Here is a 23731-nt window from a genome sequence, read left to right on the forward strand (position 1 = left end):
AGGATATTTGTAAGCTGCCTTGAATGCATTTGCAGGGTGGAAATACAGAAATTCCATTAAAACAACAGTTCTAGTTAGTTGACTGCAGTCTCTGGGAGCTCATGACCAGGACTTGTAAACAGGGGTGTTTTGAGGGGGAGGTTGGGGTGCTGTCTCATGGGGTACATAGGACCAAGAGACATGGATGGCAAGGGAGCTGCTGCAGTGACCTGCAACAGCTGTACCATGCTTGTCTTCCTGCCCAAGAATGTGCACAGTTGTGGGGTTAGACTAGATGACCCTCATGGTCCCTTCTAACGCTATGATTCTAACAAGAACACTTACCCTGGTAGAGCCAAGTTAGGAAACCTCCTAGGTCACTGCTGTCTATGACAGATGTTTGCACTGCATAAGACTTCCAGTTCAACATCAGGTGGCCACAGAACCATGTGCTAAAACATAACTCCCCAAATGTTAATGTAACAGCTTTGTGATTTATTCTTAAGAAACACTGTGTGCGCGTGTGTGCGCGCATTCTTGCAAAACACTATGTTTGTTTGTATGTGTTAAAAAAAACCAACACCTACCCGCCAGTGAGCACAGGAGACACCACTCTCACAAATGGAGGATCAAAGGGAAAGTTATCCTAAGAACAAAAAAAGTAAATCCAAAAGTCAAAACCTTTCTAAATTTGATGCCCTGTTGCAAATACATCATTCTGAAGTCCTATATTTTAATTATTTTTATTTTCAATATGGGATTGTATCCAACCAAGTTCTACTCAAAGTAGACTCAATAAAATTAAAGAACATAATTCTCGTTAACTATTTGCTTTGGATTTACATAGCAATGAAATTTTTTTCACACTGGATACTATTTTCCTCTTACCTTAAAAGAGAAGTTGAGCAAAATATATTCTACACCTTCTTTTTCTTTTAAGACTTGAAGATCACTATGCAAAGGGCTGTCAGGATCAACCCTACCAATGGAGAATGAGGAAAAGCAGAAGGCGTGAGTCGCTCAGTTCTGAGTGGTTGTCACTACCTTTCGCAGACAACTAGGCCGTGCCACGCTGAGTGAAGCATTTCCTTCAGAACGAAAGGCCAGCTGTTTGCAGGGTGTGGCTCACCTGCAGTTAAAGGTCTAATGAACATTCTGGCTGCAGGCAAGTGTTTCTCTGGAGGGCAATGCTGAAGTCATCAGAGAATAGGGAATATTCCTGCACATCAGCTGCAGACTTAGGAGTCTTGAGGAACAGATTCCATATCCTAAGACTCTCTGTTTCACGGGAATCTCAAAGAATGTATGACTTGATAAAAAAAAATGCCCACCAAGTCTCTAGGCTTTGCATTCTTAAAGATGGATGTGAATTAAACAGTTTAAAATTTTTATTTTCTTTATGTTTTGGTGCGTATTTTTTAAACTGTTTTTGGAAGAATTCTTTCTTGAGAACAGTTTATAAACCTGTTAGATAAATAGCAAGCAGTTTGAAATACTCCTTATGTATTTATTGAAATGTATAAGGAACAGTTTGTAGCCTTGGGGAGGAGGAAGGGCTTTTTGGGTGAGGAGAAGAATAGATGAGATGCAGCATTCAGGGCTGCTGCGTCTTGTTTAGCCCCTCTTGTATGAATAAAAACAAGGTTTAGACAATATACAGTGGTACCTCAGTTTTCAAACAGCTTAGTTCCCCAACAACTCAGAACTCGAATGCTGCAAACCCGGAAGTAGGTGTTCCGGTTTTCGAACTTTGCCCCAGAAGCTGAACGTGCTCCTGAGCTTGTTTTCACTGTTGCGCAGCTAATTTGAGTCCTCCGCATAGTAATTAAGGTTTTTTTCATCCCGTTTTACCCTTGCGCAGCAAATTAAATTCGTCCCCCCCCCCCCATCGTAATAAAGGCTTTTTTCCTTCCGTTTGTATCCTTGAGCAGCTAATTTAAGGCCCGCCCCTATCAAAATTAAAGCCTTCTGTTTCTGATTGCAGTGTTCTGAGGTCATATTTGGTGCTTTTGTTTTTGCTATTTTTTGCTTTTTTGTTTGTGTGGCTTTTTCATTCTTGTGACTGTGTTTTTCATTTCATTTCATTTCATTTCATTTCATTTCATGATTGATTGATTGCTTGATTGTGTGACTGTGGAAATGGATAAAAGCCCCCCCCCCCAACAATGACTATCACCAGTGCAGGCAAGAAAAAATAATAATTTTAATTTTTATCATCTACAATACTGTCTTATTTATTTTATAGTACAGAACATTGATTATTGCTTTCATTTTATGGATCAATTATCTTGTTAGATTGTAAAAAGTTTTGGAACAGACTTGCGGAACTAATTAAATTTGAGAATTAAAGGTACCACTGTACACTGTGTCACAATGGGGACTGATTTACGTTACAGAGGAAGGAATGCCTCTCCTGCAAGAGTATCAGCCCACTGCAGTTTTATAAGCACTTAAAAGTCTGTTTTTGAAAAGAGATGCACTGGCTAATCAAGTGACCTAGCCAATTAGATCTACAAAAAAGTCTAGAGTGACAACCCGAACCTTAAGCAAATATTCTAATCTGCAACATAGTATAGAACTTTCCTAGGTGCAGACATCAAATGATTATCATCATGTACCTTCATCCACCAACCCAGCTATCCATCAATAGCAAAACCACTCACTGATTTAGGACAGTGTTGGGGTGGGGAAAAGTGAACTTACCTTAGAAGTTTTACATGCCAGTCATATAGGCTGTCATTTACAAGTTCCACTGAATAAATCCCTGCAGAAAATGGAAATGAAAAGGGTTGCTTGCTTCCGTTGTTACTAGAAAACACACCCACACCCAAACCCAAGATAGCGATCTGGAACTCCACAAAGGTTGAATGCAAAGAGATGCTGAGTTTTGAATGAGCAAGGTCCTCTCTTTTCCTCAGCAGCACAGAGCTGTTTGGATGAAAGCAGAACTTCACAAATAAGAGCAATCCTACCTTTGTATGTGAGGGCAAAATTATATCTTGCTCCTACGTGGCACTCCTAATACCCTTCTTTACAAGACTGACTGGCTCCACATGTGCCTAGCTTCAGAAAACCTACAGCATCTGTTTTGACACTATTTACAGTACCATGAATTATATGTGCCTGGACAACCTCTTGCAGCCTTTTTCCATGACAAGTTAGGGTTTCCATGACTCTTTCCCCACCTTTCCTCCACAAACTCTCCTCTATTTTGCAGCAGAAATTCACACCAGGGAAACCTCCTGCTGTAGGAAAGAACAGCTTGTAGAGAATGTCTCAGGGAAAGAGCTTATTGATTCATTCTACTTGCACCTTCAGTAAAATAATAACAGCAACACTCTAACGGCAGCAACTGCGCACATATTGAATGACTGTGCCTTCTCCCGGCTGATCTGCACAGCAGACACATCAGCTGAGGTTCCTGGGACAGCACCTGCCGCTGAATCAGGCAAATAAGCATATAGAAAATCCCCAAGAATGTATTTTTAAAACGAGTGAATTCTGTGGCTTTCAAAATGCCACACGCAAATATGTGGAAGAGAAGATAAAGCAAATAAAAAGGCCAGGAAAATCCCATTCAGTTTCTTTCCTGCATTTGTATTAATAGAAGCTACAAAATTTAGCCAGTTTATGCAGTCTTTCCAGTGCCAAACAGTCTTTGTTGCCAGCCCCAACTAAAGAAGAAAGTCCTGGAGAGATGCTCTCTCTAGAGGCAACTCTCCTAGTTAGTTTAAAATGACTTAAAAATAATAAAAAGTGGGGTCTTAGCAGAACGAGTTGCGATTATGCTGCAAAAAGTAGGCAGGCCTCTCTCTGCCTGCTCAAGCAATAATAGTAATATCTGGGAGCCGTTCAGAGTGGCTGGGGAAACCCAGCCAGAAGGGCGGGGGTATAGATAGATAGATAGATAGATAGATAGATAGATAGATAGATAGATAAATAATACCCCGCCCATCTGGCTGGGTTTCCCCAGCCACTCTGGACGGCTCCCAACAGAATTAAAAGCACAATAAAACATCAAACATTAAAAACCTCCCTGAACAGGGCTGCCTTCAGATGTCAAGGAAGTAACTATCTGACTTTTAGAAGACATCTGATGGTGTTCCAAAGGGCTGGCACCACTACTGAGAAGGCCCTCTGCCTGGTTCCCTGTAACCTCACTTCTCACGGTGAGGGAACCACCAGAAGGCCCTCGGCGCTAGACCTCAGTGTCCGGATAGAACAATGGGGGTGGAGTTGCTCCTTCAGGGATACTGGGCCGAGGCCGTTTAGGGCTTTCAAGGTCAGCACCAACACTTTGAATTGTTCTCAGAAAAGTACTGGGAGCCAAAGTAGGTCTTTCAAGACCGATGTTATGTGGTCTTGGTGGCCGCTCCATCACCAGTCTAGCTGCCACATTCTGGATTAGCTGAAGTTTCCGGGTCACCTTCAAAGGTAGCCCCACGTAGAGCACATTGCAGGAGTCCAAGAGGGAGATACCCAGAGCAAGGGGCTGCTAGGTTCCTTTAGTGAAGAACGGGTTACAAATGCATAAAAGGCGGCAGTGATTCAGGAGTAGCACTTGCAGTTCTTGCCAGTGCCATCATGCCTTACAGTTGTCAGCTGCCTTTTCTGATCTCAGATTCTGTTGGCCTTAGTTGAACACAATATTACACTTGGGGTGAGGAGAAGAGTTTGGGAAGGGAGTTTCTGTAAAACTAAGTTTCCCATAACAACTGGTTAAGGATTAAAGGAAACAGAGTTGCAGAGGCATCAAGTGGTTGAAAGATTATTTAAAGAAATGAAGAATTTTGTCTATGTAAGATTGCACTGGTTCATCCCACACCCACCCAAACAAATGACTGCAGCAGGCCTCCTTGAACAGGCATGGCATTTCCCCCCCCCCCAACTGATTTTTATTAATGTTCCAAATTTTAAGCAAATAAACAACAAATTAATTCAAAGGGCAGGCATAGGATTAAGGGAGGTCAAGATCAGGCCAGGCAGCCGAACACCAGTCCATACATATCAGCAGAGAACTCCCTTGTTTGTGGGTTGTCTTCCTGGGCTGCCATCTTTTGAACTTGAAAGAACGTTTGCACCTACCTTTTCACACTCACCTAGGCGCTCTAGAGCAGGGATGGGGATTCAGTGGCCCTCCAGCTGATGTTGGGCTCCCAATTCCCATCAGCCCCAAACTATATCTGGAGGGACAAAGTTTCCCATCTCAGCTATAGAGGGAAGAGCGGATTTGTGGTCAAGGTGGGAAAATGAATTGGGAACTTTAGTGGAGGTGGGATGCCAGAAGCACTCCTGTATTTTTAATTAGGCTGGCCAGGCCCCTAAAAACAAGAATCCTTCCATTTTGTGAATATTTCACTGTTATCTCCAGTGTCGGTGCTCAGCTCATGACTGCCGTCTGAAGATGAAGCAGCTGGATACTGTCAAAATGCACAGCTGATAGAATCTCCACTCTCAAGCCACTTCTATTCCAAGGTGCACCAGTTCATATGGGGGCCTTTCGTAAGAGCAAATACAACACAACACTACCTCGGGATTACTAGCTAACTGTGTGTCAAGAGCTTATATCTATAGATAGCAAACACCCTGGCACTGATTAAGAATGCCGCATCTTAAGGATGCGTTCTTTCTAGCACGGATAGGTAATTCCCCAGACATGAAATGAAACCAGGAACACCCCAGGAAGCACAAGTACCATGCAAGCCTTATTAAAAGCAGATGCAATGCATTTGGATAGTCTTTATTCCAGAGCTAGACACATTAAAGTCAAAAACTAGAGAGACTACCTTTCAACATCCCTACCTGAACCAGACTTGTGGGATCGACCAGTTTGTTTTTTAATAATCCCAAGAGGATCATCAACTAGAATCACATGCAGAAAGAGCAAGTGGGCAAAGTCAGGTGCAAAAATATTGCGCAAGGAACTGCGGCATTTGCCTCCTGTGTCCCATAATGCACTGGGATGAATAAACTCACAGTCCTGCCACACAAAAACCCACTCCTGGGTTTCTCCCAAGCTGCCTTCATTTCAACAGAATGAAGGGGTGAGGGAGCAACCATGTGTTCTTGCTGTTGTCAAACAGCTGGGAATAAAAAAACCAAAACCCTTCTCCATCTACTGAGAACCATCCAGTGATCCAAAACTTTTGCTGCCTTGGGGGGCTTTGCACATGTATCCATGGCATCCTGAGTTTCCCATGGAATGTCTGTTCCTCCAATCACATAGCCCTTTTATACTTCAGTTGCCCCTTGTGCCAGGCTGAAGGGCTAGACATGTTTCCGGTTTTGAGATGCCACACCAATGAAGCTCTTGAGATCCTCCAGCCCTGCCTAGAATGTTCTCACCAGTCACAACTATCATACCAGGCTTGCTTCCATAAAACAGGTCTCACCCTTTTTAATGCAAAATTTGAACAACTTCTATGACAGAATGCTGCAGAAGGCAGAACTGGGATTCAATATGACCTTAACAAATTGGAGAACTGGGCCCAAACTAACAAAATAAATTTGAATAGGCACAAATGTCAGGTTCCACACTTAGACAGGAAGGACCAGCTGCACAAATGTAAGATGGGGGGTACCCGGCTAGTACACATGAAAAGGATCTAGGTGCCTTAGTGAACCACAAACTTAACATGAGCCAACAGTATGATGCAGCAGCAAAAAAAGCTAATGCTATTCTAGGCTGCATCAACACTAGTATAGTGCCCCAATCAAGGGAAGTAATAATACCACTCTATCCTGCCTTGGCCAGACCACATCTGGAATACTATGTTCAATTTTGGGCGCCACAAATTAGGAATACTATTGGCAAGCTGAAATGTGTGCAGCGGAGGGCAACCAAGATGATCAAGGGTCTGAGCTGAGCACCGACACTGGAGATAACAGTGAAATATTCACAAAATGGAAGGATTCTTGTTTTTAGGGGCCTGGCCAGCCTAATTAAAAATACAGGAGTGCTTCTGGCATCCCACCTCCACTAAAGTTCCCAATTCATTTTCCCACCTTGACCACAAATCCGCTCTTCCCTCTATAGCTGAGATGGGAAACTTTGTCCCTCCAGATATAGTTTGGGGCTGATGGGAATTGGGAGCCCAACATCAGCTGGAGGGCCACTGAAGTGGGTATGTTTGGCCTGGAATGGAGGAGAGGGAGAGGAGATCTGATAGCCATCTTCAAATAACTCAAGGGCTATCCCATGGGAAATGGAGCAAGCCTGTTTTCTCCTCCTCTGGAGGGTGGGACCCGAACCAATGGCTTCAAGTTACAAGAAAGGGGATTCCAACTCAACATCAGGAAAAACATTCAGCAGTGGACCAGGACTCACTTGGAAGGTAGTGACTCTTTCCTTAGAACTTTTAAAGCAGAGGCTGGATGGTCATCTGTCATGGATGCTTTAGTTGAGATTCCTGCATTGCAGGGGGTTGGACTAGATGACCCTTGGGGTTATTTCCAACTTTACAATTCCATGATTTTATGACAGGCAGGGACCCTCGGGAAAATCCTGGCTCCTTTTAAGGCTTATAAAAAAAAAATCTTAATTTTAAAGGGTTTTTAAGTTTCTAAATCCCGCAGAGACGTATAATCCCTGAAAGCAATGCCATTATATAAGTTATAGCAACCTTTCCCCCCACACTTCTACTCCCATTTCATATCTCTTGTTAATAAAACCTTAGCACAAGTGTTCGAATCTAATATAAGAAATTAAAGCCACCTACAAACACGAATCATATTTCAAAGAGTAATTTTTTTTAAATGTGCGCAATTAATTTAAATTACCTTTTTGTCAATATCCATTAAGAAGACTCAAAGCTCAATTCAATAAATCCAAGTATTACTCTACAAAAGCCTCTCCTTCTTTCCGTATCTTCAGTGGGCTGCACTTTCCAGTTATTATGGCTACCCCTTTCGGGCTATCTAAGGTATCTAACTGTTGGAAATGCAATAGGGATAATACTTCTCTAAAACATATGTTATTTCATTGTCCTATACTGACATATTTTTGGCAGAAGGTAACTGTAACCATCAACAGAACTGTATGGAACAACCTTACATTTTCAAGCACATGGAACCCTACAAAAGGACAATATGAGTGGACTCTCCTGTGGACTTTGCTGTGCCCTGACCACAGCAAAAAGACGGATACTGAAGAATTGGAAAAATAAAAATTCAGCTCCCTTCTACGATTGGATTGAAGACTTATACAAACTCGCAACATAAGAACAACTTGCATATAAACTCAAACTCGCCATGGACAAATTCAATGATATTTGGAATCCATTCTTACAAATAGTGTAATAGGTTAAGATCTGGTGGAGTACAATAACAACTTTGTAAAGTTTAATTTTGGGTTTCCTCCCCTCCCCCCTTGATTTTCCCTTCTACACGGGGGCTGTTTCTCTTTTTCTCTCTTTTATTTATGTCTCATCATGTTTAGTGCACATATAAGTATGTACTTTTTGAACTTTCAGTAAAGATGTCTGGATAAAATTTTAAAAATCTAGCTACCCTTTTTATAAGTTAAGGTAGCCACCCAATTCAAACTCTCATAGAAGCGCAAAAGTCAAGGCCAATTTTTGACAGCCTCTGGGAACCCTTGTGATATTTCTGAATGCCACTGAGGCTCCTAGACACAGCCTGACCTTGTGAAAAAATCACTACTGAAAAAAAGCCTTAAAACTCCATATTGAGGCAGCTCAAACAATGTCTTACTCCTCTACTGTGCTATTTCAGGAACTGAACTACGTACAGAATGAAGAGGACAGTCAGATAATTTGCTGGCTGTGCTGATCTATAGGAGAAAATCTACAAGCATTTGTTTATCAAGTTAATGCACAATTTTTCTCAAGAGAACATAGGGCAAAAGCCCTGGAGCATGCCAGTTTCATATATGCTAATAAACATAGGGAACTGAAGGATTCTGCACAACTCGTTGTATTATGTTGGAAGGATCATGCTGTAGTCTTTGAACAAGGTTTTAGCTCCGTGTTAAGGAGAGAGAGAGAGCGCAATGGCAGAAAATTTCAGCCTTCACCCCTCATATGCAAAGTTAGGGAGTGCTGCCTTTAAAAATACGCAGCAGCCATGAGAGGTGGAGGAAATCAACTGGTGATTTAGACCTGCAGAATGTGGAGTACATACTAGGAATGCAACACAAGGACTTTCTGGTAAGCTGGGAGAGTAAATGGTCAACTGTGATTTGATTAACGAGAGAGAGACAGAGAGAATGGTTTTCTCAGGAAAAGCATTTTCAAGGCCAGGCCATTTGTAAGCAAATACTGAGACAGACTAGATATTACACTCTTCAGATAAAAGCTGGGGTTTCCCACACTTTCTTTCTGTGTGGGAATTTGCAATTGATTTTTGATTCAGAGAGGGAGTCCTGTGACTGGTGGACGGGACTGTGAAATTTGAGGGTATTTGTGCTTTCTTTACTTAACAGAGATTTCAAACTGTTTGATGGTTGTTTAGTATTTCACCTGAGACACTTTGATAAAGTGCACAATGTTTATAATTTCATTTAAAAAATTTTCTTAAAAGTATGAATACCGAACTGAGTGCAACAGAGGAATAGCTCAGAATCTGATAGTGCAGACACTAGGAAAGAAGACAAAACAAGCCACTTACTCAGTTTCAGATTTGGGCACATTTACAATGGAAATCTATGCATGTCTACTCATAGCTATGTCCCAGATAGTTCAGCACAAGCAAGTATACTATACATCAAGTGCAGCCACCCTGACACCCTCCAGATGTTTTGGACTCCAACTCCCAACAGCCCCAGTCAGCATGGCAAAAACATCTAGAAGGCACCACAATGGCCACCCCTGCCATACATTATATAGGATTGCAGCCTTAATTTTGCATATCGTAGCCCTGATCAGAATAGAACGTTATGATTTTGCTCATAAAAGATGCAGATACTTACCTGACTTGTAACTCTGCGACCTATATATATCCCTGAGTTCTTTCATAAGTCGATCTGAAGCCTGGACAGACCCAGAGACTGCACCCTAAAAATAAGTTAAGGGTAGCTTGATTTGATAAAACTCTTAAAAGAACAGTACCAGGGCCATTAAAAGGCTGTTTAAAAGAAGGCTACCAATGATCAATATTGCAAAATTGGCACAATCATTTAGGACACTAATTTTAAATATTTAACAAGTTGGAAGGTAGAAAAAAACAGTACATTTTTGGTAAAGTGATTTAAATTCTTTCTATATGTACAGTGGTGCCTCGCAAGACGAAATTAATCCGTTCCGTGAGGCTCTTCGTATAGCGGTTTTTTCGTCTTGCGAAGCAAGCCCAATGACAGCTTAGCGGATTAGTGCTATTAGCGGTTTAGCGGCTTTTAGCGGATCAGCTGATAAGCGGTTTAGCGGCTTAGGAAAAGAGGGGGGGGGGAAAACCCTGCAGGAACTCGCAAGATATTTTCGTCTTGCGAAGCAAGCCCATAGGGAAATTCGTTTTGCGAAGCGCCTCCAAAACGGAAAACCCTTTCGTCTAGCGGGTTTTCCGTCTTGCAAGGCGTTCGTCTTGCGGGGCACCACTGTATAAGCAGAATAAGTGCATACACAGAAAGCACGGAGAGACTGTAACCTTATAACGCCCAATATAGCTATGAAATTTACGGAAGTGTGCTAAAAGTACATACATTCCCGCAAGATACGGTGCAGAAAATGAAAGGCTGTATGCATTCTACAGCATGCTCTTATTTGTTTAATTGCCTCTTACATTTAGGTGGTCTTGCCTTTGACTCTTTCGGATTTTTTCTAGGATTGCCAGGTTCTCTTTCTCAATGCCATCATCCTCTGTCTTCTTTCCATCAACAGGTTCTTCCTCCTTCATATCATAATGATCCAGATCAATATCCTACAAGACAAAATTACTATACTACTTAAGAAGAAGAACAAGGCCAACAAAAGCAAAATTCATGTGCCTTAGTGCTTTGCATCAGTCAGGGTTTCTCATACAGGGCAGGGATGGGGGAGAACACAAGCAAGGGCAAAAATGCGGGTGTATCTCATTGGCAAAATGCTTACAAAAGCAATTGAGACTTCATGGCTGTTTCTCTCACCCTGCCCTAAATGTGCACTATTGGATAAGGTGAAAGGGAAGCCCCCCGTTGCTTTGAACCCAGTTATCTCAGGAATATGCACACAGGGAGGAGAGTGCATAGGAGCGAAGGGAAGCCCTACTGCAGGGTCCCTGGCAGTCAGACAGATACACACAATGCTGTTTGGGTGGGTGGGATAAGGATTGCACACAAAAGGGTTATTGAACTTTAAGAAGGCAGATCTCCAATTGATTCCCCATGGTTTCCACTCCTTCTTCCCTAGACAGATTCAAGAATGATAGAAGCCAGAATAAGAATAACAAAGACACTGAGGTCCAGCTCCGAGGGCCTTCTGGTGGTTCCCTCACCGTGAGAAGTGAGGTTACAGGGAACCAGGCAGAGGGCCTTCTCAGTAGTGGCGCCTGCTCTGTGGAACACCTTCCCATCAGTTGTCAAGGAAATAAGCAACTATCCTACTTTTAAAAGACATCTGAAGGCAGCCACGTTTAGGGAAGTTTTTAATGTTTAATGCTGTATTGTGTTTTTAATATTCGATTGGTAGCAGCCCAGAGTGGCTGGGAAAACCCAGCCAGATGGGCAGGATATAAATAATAAATTTATTTATTTATTTATTTATTTATTATTATTATTATTATTATTATTATTAATTATTATTATTATTATTATTAATAATAATAATAATAATAATAATTCCTTGTACTACTACTACTACAAGGAAAGCATGCGTGTGCATGCACAGACGTGCGTGCACAGATGCGCACACACACATACTTCACCCATATCTTCCTCCTCCTCTTCTTCTGATGTAACCTCTTCCGTTGTTCCATTCTGGAGCATAACAAAATCAGATTCTTTGTTACTATCACTTTCAGTTTAAAAAAGAAAGAAAAGAAAAAGTATGCTAGCGGCCAAGAGGCTGAGTAAGTTTAAATTCGACCTCTGCTATATCACTAGATGGCCACAACACATGCTAGCTTGAGCATCCCATTCCCAGTAACAACACTCACTCACTTTTCAGGGAGGTTTCGTCCCGTAGGGTTTACAAGATAATGCACATGATATGCTTTGAACACTCAAAAGCATGTTACAAATGCTAAACACCATTACTGAAAATAGGAATTGAGCTTATGAGCTATAAAGGAATTGAGCTTATGAGCTATAAAGAAGCACACACAAAGATGCAAACATATGCACACACTGACTGCACTTTGATAAAGAACTATCAGTTTTGGAAAAAACATTAGAAACAGAGAGGTGTCTAGTGGCGAGAGATTAAATTCTCAATGAGGCAGCGCTATGAAGGCCACAGTGAGCTTCTTAAAGCTGGAGGAGAGTAAGCGTCTTGCGTGTAAGGGAGGAACAAGAAGACAGGAAAGCTTCGCCCTCATTGGAACTGACTAAGCAGCAGAACCTGAAAGTTCTTTATAAGCCTACCCTGCTTTGTTCCATCGCAAAGATAAACACAATACTCATCTCAAACAATGAGGAATGTTGTTTTCCTTAACAAGACAATGAGTACCACTTGCTCTGCATAGAAATGATTTGTGAATTAGTCACCTTTACACACCACAAAAAATAACCCATGTTGCACTCCTATGTCTGGCCAGCAGCATGCTTAATGGAGGTTCAACAATCTGTGCCCACAGCCCAAACATCAAGCAGACCCATTAGCACCTGTGAGTCAGAGGAACATTAGGATTTACCTGGCCGGTCGGCAATGGTTGATCTAACATTTCAACATCAGGATGCTGAGGAAGATTATATAGTCTGCAGAGGTCGCATATCAATCGTTTCAATTGTTGGAGAAGCTACAAAACAAGTAAAATGGCTTGTGAATGGTTTGTTCTCACGTTTTATTTGAATGAAAGTTTGCCGTGCTGTGCCCTGAATCCTGTGCCCAACAAAGAGGATACCCACCTCTTAAACAAATGACTATAATAAACCCTATAATATACAAAGGCTGTAAGTTGTTAAGTCTTAGATTTCCTGGTACTCAGATTAATAAAGCAACAGCTTCCATCTTGTATCTATCCAGCTATTCTGGGAGGGCACGCAGGACGGTCCTCTTGACCTGCCAGCACCACCTGGAGGAACTGCTCAATTGAAAGCACATACCCTGAGCATTGAAGTGTGCACATCAGAGACAAGGATTCACTTGAACCCTTCTCTCCATGATGTATCAGAGTTCCATACGCACAGGAGACTGAGAGGAGATATGTTAGCTATCTTCAAATATCTCAAGGACTGTCATAGGGAAGAGGGAGCATGCTTGTTTTCTCCTGCTTTGGAGGGTAGGACTCAAGGCAATGGATTTGCAGACATCGTGATATATCAGCATATTTCAGTATTCAGCTGCTGATATATCATGATGTTGAAAACCAAACATCACCCAGCCCTAGTCTTAACTGCACCTCAACAGACAGAATCATTAGCCATATGCTTCAAAAACTAACAAACATCTAGTTTGTTTACAGAAATAAATTTATAGACAGAATATTTGGTACCAGGAATAAATTTTCTCTGTGGCTTGTGCCATCCGGACCCACCTCTCCTGCAAGACCCTGGAAATGGAACACATTGCTTACTCCAGCCCTTTGCTGCCCGGATCAGGTGTCCTGCTCTGCAGAGCATTCTGCCTTGGCCTGGCCATTGCACTTCCTTCCAGCCCTATGAAAATTACCACTTTTACACACACACACTCAAAGCACCTATTAATCTTGGCCTTAAGTGCTTTTACTTTTACCACATACACATAAATCCTAGTTTTTATCAAGTGTTAAGGGCAAGAGGAGAGCGTCCATTTGCTGGCGGCAGCCCAAAACAGACAGAATTTTGTCTCCCAATAAGCTACATGTAACCTGAGTTTTGCACCTATGGTAGCACAGATTAACAGCTGGGAATAACATGACCACCTGTGACCACCTATGGATCTCCGGCAATACATCAGTGTTTTGCTTCTTGACACCCTGCTCAGAGCCCATAGGATACTATTTTTAGCCTGCAAAATGCTGTTTCCCTTTAAATATCCCTCCATTCAAAGACAGGTTTAGGAATGGCACATTCAGCATGGAAGTGTCAATGAAAGATCTATTAGACCGATTTGCAGATTTTTGTTTGGGCAAAATGTACAGCACTTACTGTGTAATTCTTTATGAATGTTAAAGCTGCAACCCTAAGCATGCTTACTAGATAGTTCTATTCCACTGTATCAAGTATGATTTACTTTCAAGGTTTTTCAGACTTCTTTAGGATTAGCCCATTAAACAACAAGGCAGATTTAGTGGCATCCATAAGACCCCATGTCAAGTCTGGCTTCGTCGTGCAGCACCACTGTTTTCCCAAGCACCTGAAGCTCCTTTTTAAATAAGAGTGAGCAGGTTTCAACTCCTCATTTTTACTGTGGATAAATAATGACCAGCTACTGTTAAATGCTTAAGCAACCAACAGAAGGCACTGGCTTCTGCAACCCAAACAGTAGATTTTAACTATAGCATAGGATTCTAACGGGCAAATTAATTAAATTTGAGTACAGTTGCACCTTGGTTGTCAAACCCCCTGAAACTTGGATGTTTTGGCTCCTGAACGCCGCAAACCCAGAAATGATTGTTCCGGTTTGCGAATGTCCTTTTCGAACCTGAACGTTTGAAGGGGCTTCCATGGCTTCTGATTGGCGAAGCCGTGATTTGGTTTTCAAACGTTTTGGAAGTCAAATGGACTTCCAGAACGTATTCCATTCGACTTCCAAGGTACGACAGTATGCAGAGCATGGCAGACGGAGGAGGGAGAATAAAAGCTTCTGGATCTCTAGGTCAAGGCAGGGCCTCTACCAACACTTGCTTGGGAAGGTAACATGCTTGGCTTACAGAAGCAGAACTAGCTAAGGCCCCAGTTTGAGCTACAAACTCATGTCGTAGAAAGTTGGTCACATCCTTCCCTGCCCAGCAACCTCAGATAAGCAGGAAATGTGGCTCTATTGTGGGATGCTATTGAGCAGCAGGTGAAGCCACAGGCTAGGAAACAAGCATAGAATTGTTGGATGCAGAAAGCATGATGCACTCATGGATAGGAATGAACAGTGTCGCTTGCTCCTATTGAGAACCAGCTACCTCCCAGGCAGCCTTGAAAGAGGCAGAACTAGTACAGGTCCAACAAGGCGAATCTGGGATAATAGTGCCAAAATGTTACAGTTATCTTTCTTGGAACTGTTTCTGAAAACACAACTTTCCAGATGAGCTTGCTACTGCATCAGGACTCTTTCCAACTCATCTGAAGCTGCAAAGCCTAACAGAATGAGTCTAGTCCAGACCCTTTGATTTTTGTAATCTATTCTTATTCAAAATATGCATGAAGAAACTTAAACAGATGCCCCAACATCTCATTTTTAGAACAGCCTATCCCGCCTGCCTGGCAGTGGACACATGAACTCTGATGTCACATCTACACATCAGCATTAGATGTCCTACACAATACTGTATGCATTGGTCTAAAACATGCTACACTTATCAATAGTCCACAGTTCAGATTTAAGATGCAGTATGAAGCAGTTACAGACTGGAAAATGTTTAACCAAAAGTGTTTTAACTCCCGTAGTGCAGAGTAAGAGCAAGAGTAACATTTGGTACTACTACGTTGCTGTGGATCTATAGACAATTCAGGATACTATGAAGCAGGATGTGTTTCAAATGTTTTCAGCTTAACTGGCTTCACAGTGCTTGGCAAACCCTGAGAATGGTAAACATTGCTCATTACAAGAGACTCCAGGAAAACAGAATCTATGCTCCTGAGCAGCTGCAGAGCCTTCTTGATGTGTTGGAACAAAATTAAATCATGAAGGAGTTTGCCAATAAATACTAAATACCATTTAACAGATTTTCCAGTTATAACATTCTTTCTGGAATGCTATTATTGCTATACTTCTTTTTATTATAACTTGTGATCAACTCCAACACGCTGCCAGCTCTGCTTAGACTCTTACACTCTCTCTCTCTCTCTCTCATCCTTACCAACAGGCAAGTGTAAATGATATCAACTGGAACACTAATCCAAAGCATCAGAAGACAACCTGAATAGGACAACTGTCTCCTTCCTAAAAGCAGCCAAGTAAGGGAAGCAGCAGCAACACCTGTTTCTAGATGCTCTACCATCCTACTGCTGCTCCAGAATTCCCATGGTTAAGATTTTTGGGACTGTAGCATCAAATCACGGCAGCTTGGGCTTTGCATGTGTACACCACCCATCCAGAAGACGGCAGTCCCACAAGCCAAGAATTTAGGCTAGGAAGAAATATTCTTTCCCAGTAGTGCATATTATGAATTGCCCCTTGGTTAACACCCCCAATTTGATTTCAAGAATTGGTGGTAGAAATACATACGTTGGAAAGCCCAGTAGGACTTCAGCCCTCTGCTTTGGTCACGGGTAAAGGCAGGGTAGCTTTAAAACTAAATACAAGAAACCAGTATGATTTCTTGAAGAAGCCTTTCCCAACCTGATGCCCTCCATGGTCATGCTAGCTGGGGCCAATGAGAGCTGCAGTCCCACAACAACTGGAGGGAACTGGGTCAGAGAAAGCAGCATGAAAGAATCACAATCTGAAGCTCTTCTTCTCCTGCTTGGAAGTCATAATACAGCCAGCTATCATAAGAAAAGAGGGCAGCGCTAGTTTCAGTTTTGGCACTATGTGTTAAGACGTACTGTCACAATATCTAGAAATTATTTTTGACAGGAAAGCATGAAAAATCCCACCTGCTTTCTCCCATACAAGAGGACAATTTTGTTATTTATAACATGCCCCCCTCCACACAAAGCACACTTGTTTTCTGGCTTCTGCTTTTTGCAATTGCTAAAACATTTGTGGTAGTTACCCTGCATGAGCCTTTGCTGTGACTAAATGGTTTCTGCAAACTGAAAGAGACACTATTCGAGATCAAATCTTTTTAGATGGCCAGCTGGTGAAGGAGTGCTACTTGTGAAACCACAAGCAATATTTTTGCTTAAAACAAAAAAGGCACCACCAAACAATGGCATGGCTGTGGGATTCTGACCTAATACCTAGTTTATAACAAAATGCCAGATTAAGCAAAGGAGGACAGGTGATCACTTACCAGAGTATTGCTCTTTTTAATATCATCTAAACGCTCCAATACTGAAGTTAAGTTGGGGTCATCTGAGTCCACGAACCATATTGGTGATGAAGAGGGATAAGACTCCTGCTTTAAATAAATAAATAAATAAATAAATAAATAAATAAATAAATAAATATTATGCCTGAACTACACATTCATATTTCAAAGCTTCTGGAGAACTGCACTTGTTAAAATATAAAGTATGTCCCATTATCAAGGTGAGAGAAAGAATGCTTTTTAAAAAACCAATAAAGCAGACCTCTGCAGCTCCTCATCTCAACTCCAGACAGACACAGAAAGTCAGTTATGTAGAGTGGGCAACTGTTTTCCAAAGCAGGGAGCACACTTGGCTCTGAAGATTTAACTAATTGCCTGAAGAGAAAAAGCACCAACTTCTTCAACCACCATCTCAACTTTTCCTTCTAGGAAAGGGTCACTAAGACAGTTGTGCAAATTATGCTCACATGAGCCACTAGCCAAGGGGTGTGTGTGGAAAATTGCCTGCCTACATATCGTAGTAATTTGTGGCCAAAATCAGAAGGTAAGTGTTCCTGCTAGTCAGCAGGAAGCAGTTTGCGTCTGGCCAATTTGAGATGTGCAACCCCTCCATTGGCTTTCTGAGCATACCAGTGAACACCAGGAGCCCCATTGTCCTAGCCGAAAATGGGTGCTCCATGCATCATTATCCCCCGCCAAAGAGATAAGAACTGTGAACACACACCCCTTCCTAATTTTAGCCTCACAACAATTCTGTGAAGTAGGTTGGCCTGAGGTAACCTAGTGAGCTTCAGAACAGAGTGAGGGTTTCAACCTAGTTTGATATTGTTAACCACTGTACCACACAGGCCTTGCCTCCAGCTCAGTTTGGTTTAGTGAGAATGAGCAAGAGTGAAAATTGTGCCTGCTTCACTCCTTGTCTTCTGGCTGGTACACTACTCAGAACTGTGTCAAAGTGAGCCCTCTACCGCTTCTTGCCTACGTCCCCAAGGTGAAGCCTTTCCCCTCCAGCAGGGGAGGGGAGGGTCTGTAAAAGAAAGTAGAGCAGCAGCAGAGATAGGGAATGAATCCCAGATCCAGCTTGAAGGGGGCTGACTCCAACTTGAAATGAGACTATGCATTCCATTCGGAGCTCCTCCTCCAAGGTCTCATCCCATCCCAATTAGAGTGGTTATTTACAAGCCTATGCTCAGAAATGGCACTAATAAATGCATGAGGAATCCCAGAGCAGAGCAGGGCAGGGCTGGTGCAAGGTTTGGATTCTGGAAACAGATTAAAATCACTGGATAGCCATGAAGCTCCCCAAAGGGCCTTGGGCCAAACACTGTCCCCTCAGCCTAACAGGGTTTTTCTAAGGTAACACAGAATGTGGCTACTTTCACGGCAGCAAATTTCTTATAGGAATAATTAATATAACACTTCTTTCCATTTCAGATGAAGTTTTCAGGCATAATTAGCTCCCTCTTGTTCTTTCCTCACCCTCCCCAATGCTAATTAATACTCTCCATACATAAACCTTCACTGGAGAGACAGAATTTGTTGGAGAATCCATACTTAAGCCACTAATTACTCCAGTAAGTAATTATATAAAAACTGAACAGGTTAAGCGTGGCTAAAACGATATGGGACTAACCTATCTTGAAGGAACTCAAAAACAACCCTCATTCCAATCAGAAAAGTATGTCATCTCAGACATACACACACTCTTCCTAAATGAGATGTCAGGCCTAATGCTAAAAGAAAAGAATCAATGAAAACCTAAAATAAGATTTGTTTGCTTTTAAAAAAAACCCAAAGCAGCTTGGCTTTGTACCACATTCAAGAGACAATCCAGGCTCACCCTCATTTATAATGCAACTCTTGAGGCTTGTTTGCTCGTCTGTGGACACTGGCACCCCAAAGTGAGAAGGCTCAGGAGAACACCAGACACAACGCTTGACTGACATGAGTGTAAAGAATACAGGCTGGGAGCACAGGGGAGAAGGAAGAAAAGTTCAACATTTCCACTGTCCCAACAACAAAAGGTTGCTCCCTTGAAACTGCACGCAAACAGCACCTTCAGAGCTGCCACTTTTTGTCAGGGAGGGAGAATTAAACTCATCCACCCCACTTGCTCTGGCTCCAATGCTGCCTAGGCCCTACTCCCTGGCAGCTAAAAAATATGCATCAAACGCATTCACACATCTTATGTCTAATTTGGCCCTTAGTAAATGTCTAACATACAGTATCTTAACGGCTAGAAGTGGAAGATCTACCAATAGCTGTTCACTTGGGACACAAAGCAATTGTTTCCAGAGAGATGTGGCAACTGGAGCAGAGAATCCCAGGTCAGAAGGACTGTTTTCAGTGCTTGTAATCTGCAAAATCTTCAAAGGAAGCCTGTCTAACACTCTGGGGAGCAGCAGCAGACAGGCTAGATAGGTCTGCTACTGGGCAGCTTCTTGTGCACAGAAATGTTGCTTTCTGGCCCTCAAAATTTTTATTTTAATTATGTATCCTCAAAAAATCCTATCTGAAAATGAATTATGACCAAGCACAAGAAGGTCTCTCCTTGCTTTGTTAGTGAACTTGTTTCCCCCACTCCCTTGCTACTATATGTATGAAATGATTTCCCAGATAAACATCTGTCAAGTTTGTCACAAACAGCAGATGGATGTGCTAAATCTGTTTCTGTGATACATTATATCAGATTGCAGATTGGGGACCCAAATGATCAAATGCTCCTCCATACAGAAGAATAAATAGATCAGAAAGAAGAGTTTTAGATACTTTCCTATGTGCAGGGAAATATCTATACAGAGACTGTTCCTGTAAAGCCCAGTCACAAATGAACTGCTGTTTATCAGAACTAGCCCCCGTTGAAGACATAACAAAAGCTCATGTTTATTCTTCAAAACTAGCATATTCTAAAACAAACATCCCTAATGACCAACAGTTCTACACACCTTTAGATCAAAGAGTTCCTGTTTCCCTTAATACTGGATTTCTGCTACTTGAATGCTGACCCTCTAAAGGAAGCATGTAACGCTTAGCACAGGTCTTAGCAAAAGTCAAGACGGTCTGCCGTTTTCAAAAAGGGAACAGATTCACGCAGTTTTTGCCATAGGTTGCACCAAGTTCCACTGTTTATATTAGAAGCAGATGGGTCATGTTGCTTGGCACCAGTTTTTATTTTGCAAGACTCCTGCCATGATTTAGGATGCTTGCTATTTATTAAAACATGTTGAAGGAAGCAGGAGCTATTTAGGGTGTCTGACAATTTAGAACTATGGTCAGAAGGTACAGTATATGGAGTCTGGTCTGTGCTTGGATGGGAAATGACTGTGAACACTGTAAGTCTCCTTTAGCTTCCCTCCCTTGTGGAAGAGAGGCAGGATGAATGGATATTTATTATCAGCTAGCAATTGCCCACTCCTTCCTTTGGAGTGAGGCGGGGGAGAGAGCTCTGCATTTAATACCTGCATTTCTTCACTGTGCAGTTCTATGGAGGCCCAGAGGCTTCTGCCAAAAAAACAGGTTGATAATACCTACTCCAGTCCACAGAGGATGTTTAGAATGCAGAAAATATCTCCCCTTCCTATGGGTATAGGTAAATACAGGTATAGCTAAACATGCCAATATCTGTTTTGGGGTAGGTGCAGAAACAATCAAGGCAGCTTTTACAGATTGCTTTACACCTCTGAAGGGAAATTACTGCAACTCCGAGCTCTATAGTACTACCGATGCTGCCTACAAACTATCAAGCCTTTGGGTTCACACAAACTACCTCCAGGAGCCTCCTCTTATGAAGAAGATTAATTCCCCAACTTTTGGCTATGTGATCATGATGCAGGTCACCCTGGGCCAGTAAACACTCAGATGGCCAGCTGCTGCCAGTAGTCCTATGCCCCAAAATGCCTTACTGGCCATGAAAAAAAAAAAAGAACACAACATTAGAATTACACCCCATGGCATAAAATGAGTCTAACTGCCTATGACAAGCTGGCACAGCCATTTTCAATTATCCAGTGTGTCAACGCCTTCATCTGTTTATTGCGTAAGGACCACATACAAACACAATTCTGTGTAGCAGGGACAGTAGTTCCAGGCAGAACAGACAATTCCCTCTTGAAGCAGCATGAGCTAAAGTACATCTTGTTTGCTGTAAACAGTACGACACCTCTGTACCAAAGGCACGCTGACATTGCTAAGGAAGTCCCAAGAACAGCTTAAGTCAGCTTTTTCCAAAGTAGGGCAGGTGCCTGACATGGCACTCAAGTTCTAGTGCGCAGGCCCCTTGGGGGAGCAGGGGAGGGACAACAGGCACCTCAAGACTATTGACTCCTTTTGCTCTTGAGACCCTCATGGGACTCACAGGGCTTCGTGCTGTTAAGTGTGGCTGCCAGACAGTGAAAGCTTTTTAGCATAATAAACCTGTTTATGGTGTCAGCACACTTACTTGGCCCTTGACTCAGAAATAAACCCAACTTTGGTTCAATGGGTTTAGAAGCACAATCCAAGTCAAATAAATGGTTATGGCTGCTTAAATCAGGGAGCTGAACTTATATTTGTGGTAGTAAACAATAATGGCTACCTCATCAATATGTTTCAGATGTGTTTCTTGCACTGTTTTCTGGATCAGGTTGGCAGAACTGGCATGAGCCAGTGGACAAGTCTTGGAACACAACCAGGGAGACTCAGGTTCAAATGCCCATCCAGTCACGAAGCTAACTAGATGACCTTGCACCAGTCACTAACCTACACTCCAAGGGTTGTTGCAAGGATAAAACGGGGGGAACCAACCTGAGTTTCTTGGAGTAAAGGCAGGATTTTAAATAATAATAATAATAAGCTGTATCACAGCATTATTCCCTGCAGCCTTTTTTTAAGTGAAGTGCTGACTTGTCAGCTCTCTCATTCCTGGATCAACAGGAAAACAAGGGGGCGGGGAGCTACCACTACTCTCATCTCTGCCATTTCAGTTTTCACCAGCAATTAATATTTGTCCCCAAGTCCTCTGCCTATTATTTGACATCATACACTGTCCCACCCCAGTTCTACAATTATGTTTAGGGGCAAATCAGACACACATTGTGGTCCACTGGTAGACTACAATTCAAGGATTGTTCACAATATGGATTTGTGGGAGTAAATATTGGGATATGCCTCCATTAAAAATTAATATTTCAGTATATTAAAAGTTCACCTTTTGCTTTCTGTATAAGAAAGATGACAAGGCCAAGCAGGGAGCTAGAACATCTTCAGTTTGAGTACTTAAGAGAAGTGTAACTAGCAAATTCCTAAATATGGTGGAGATTTCCATTGCTCCCTTGGCTGGGGCTGATGGAAGCTGAAGTCCAACACAGCTGGAGGGCACCAGGTTGGGGAAGGCTGGAATAAAGGATCTCAACCAGTTAAGATCCAATAGGGATTCCTCGCCTACACAAAGAGAAGCAGAGTTTCTGCATTCCTACAACAGCGATGGTTGATATTTAGTCTGCAGAGCAGCTTGACATGGCTAGAATTTGTATGTTTGTATAGAACAATCCTGAGTTTTTCCTATCTGAAACAGCTCACTTTCATCACATGTCACATTAAAACAGAACTGAGCCAAGTTGAGCATTAGTTCTATAAAACTACAGTCCTAACACACTGCAAGCAAGCAGGGACCTTTTCAGTTTCTCCTACACAATGACAGTAAGCCATCAGCATCACCACAACTGCTCCTTCCCACCCTGGGCATATTTAGGACAGGAGAAATGAACTGTTGTTGGCATGAACCTACTGTCTCCTCTTCTTCCACAAAATAAGCAAGACTCATCAAGGAAGCCCAGTGCCATACACAGCCATTTCAACCAATATGTAACCTGATCCTATCTGTGTTTAATCAGAAGCAAGCTCCACCAATTTCACATAGGCTTACTTTGAAGTGTGCATAGGACTGCTGGCTCAAAACCCTTTGCCAGTTTACCGGTGGCACTGAATTCCTAGAATGTTTACAGCTTTGCAGGAAGGTATGGCACCAACGTGCAAGCCTGCAAAAAGAGCTATGCCACTTCACAGCTGAGTGTCACAGGGCTGTTTTACCAGTAGGGGTGGCAAGCTGTTAGCCAACATTAATTTAAATTTATGTATAATAGCATTTATATACTGCCTTCATATAAACTATCAAGGCAGCGTACCACAATATGGACACAATAGGAACCATATGACATTTGCCTTGTGGGAGAAGAAAACCTCAAAAGGGGTGGGAACTACTATGGTGTGTGGCAATTCAGGATTCAGTAGGCTGCACTAGTGGCTCCCATCAACAGGTACCTACCACTCCTACAAGGGTTTATCAAATCCTGTAACTCTAGTGTTAGTTTTTGGCTGATAAATCTTTTGATGATTTCAAACTTGTGTACCTCTGCTCTTACTCACCTTTGATGCTTAGTATATAGACCAAACAAATTGAAACTGAGAAAAGAGGGAGATTCAACGGGGTGGGAGGAAATCACATTTTAAATTTATGTCATATTACAAAAGTAGTAAATTTGCATGCTGTATCTAAATAACTTTTTCCCCAAGCGTGATC

The 23731-nt window shown here is 42.2% G+C and overlaps 1 protein-coding gene and 1 long non-coding RNA gene across 6 annotated transcripts in view; one reads left to right on the top strand and one right to left on the bottom strand.

The window, feature by feature from the left end:
* The window catches only part of LOC309350030, a 96668-nt gene that overhangs the window by 37076 nt on the left and 35861 nt on the right, over positions 1-23731 (top strand). The window lies entirely within an intron of this gene.
* The window catches only part of UBE2Q2 (ubiquitin conjugating enzyme E2 Q2), a 39370-nt gene that overhangs the window by 10287 nt on the left and 5352 nt on the right, over positions 1-23731 (bottom strand). For 2 of the 5 annotated variants that reach the window (XM_081876404.1, XM_081876406.1), the window contains exons 2-9: positions 17158-17262; positions 12760-12864; positions 11828-11884; positions 10714-10851; positions 9908-9992; positions 2683-2743; positions 868-958; positions 567-625 (exon numbers count right to left, since the gene is read on the bottom strand). In XM_081876404.1, coding sequence (XP_081732530.1) covers positions 567-625; positions 868-958; positions 2683-2743; positions 9908-9992; positions 10714-10851; positions 11828-11884; positions 12760-12864; positions 17158-17262 — 701 coding nt within the window. Of the gene's footprint in view, positions 1-566; positions 626-867; positions 959-2682; positions 2744-9907; positions 9993-10713; positions 10852-11827; positions 11885-12759; positions 12865-17157; positions 17266-23731 lie in introns of all 5 variants that reach the window. The other 3 variants (XM_081876403.1, XM_081876405.1, XM_081876407.1) reach the window with 2 other exon arrangements.

This window comes from Podarcis erhardii, assembly GCF_964252035.2.
Source record: "Podarcis erhardii genome assembly, chromosome: 9".
NCBI classification, from domain to species: Eukaryota; Metazoa; Chordata; class Lepidosauria; order Squamata; family Lacertidae; genus Podarcis; species Podarcis erhardii.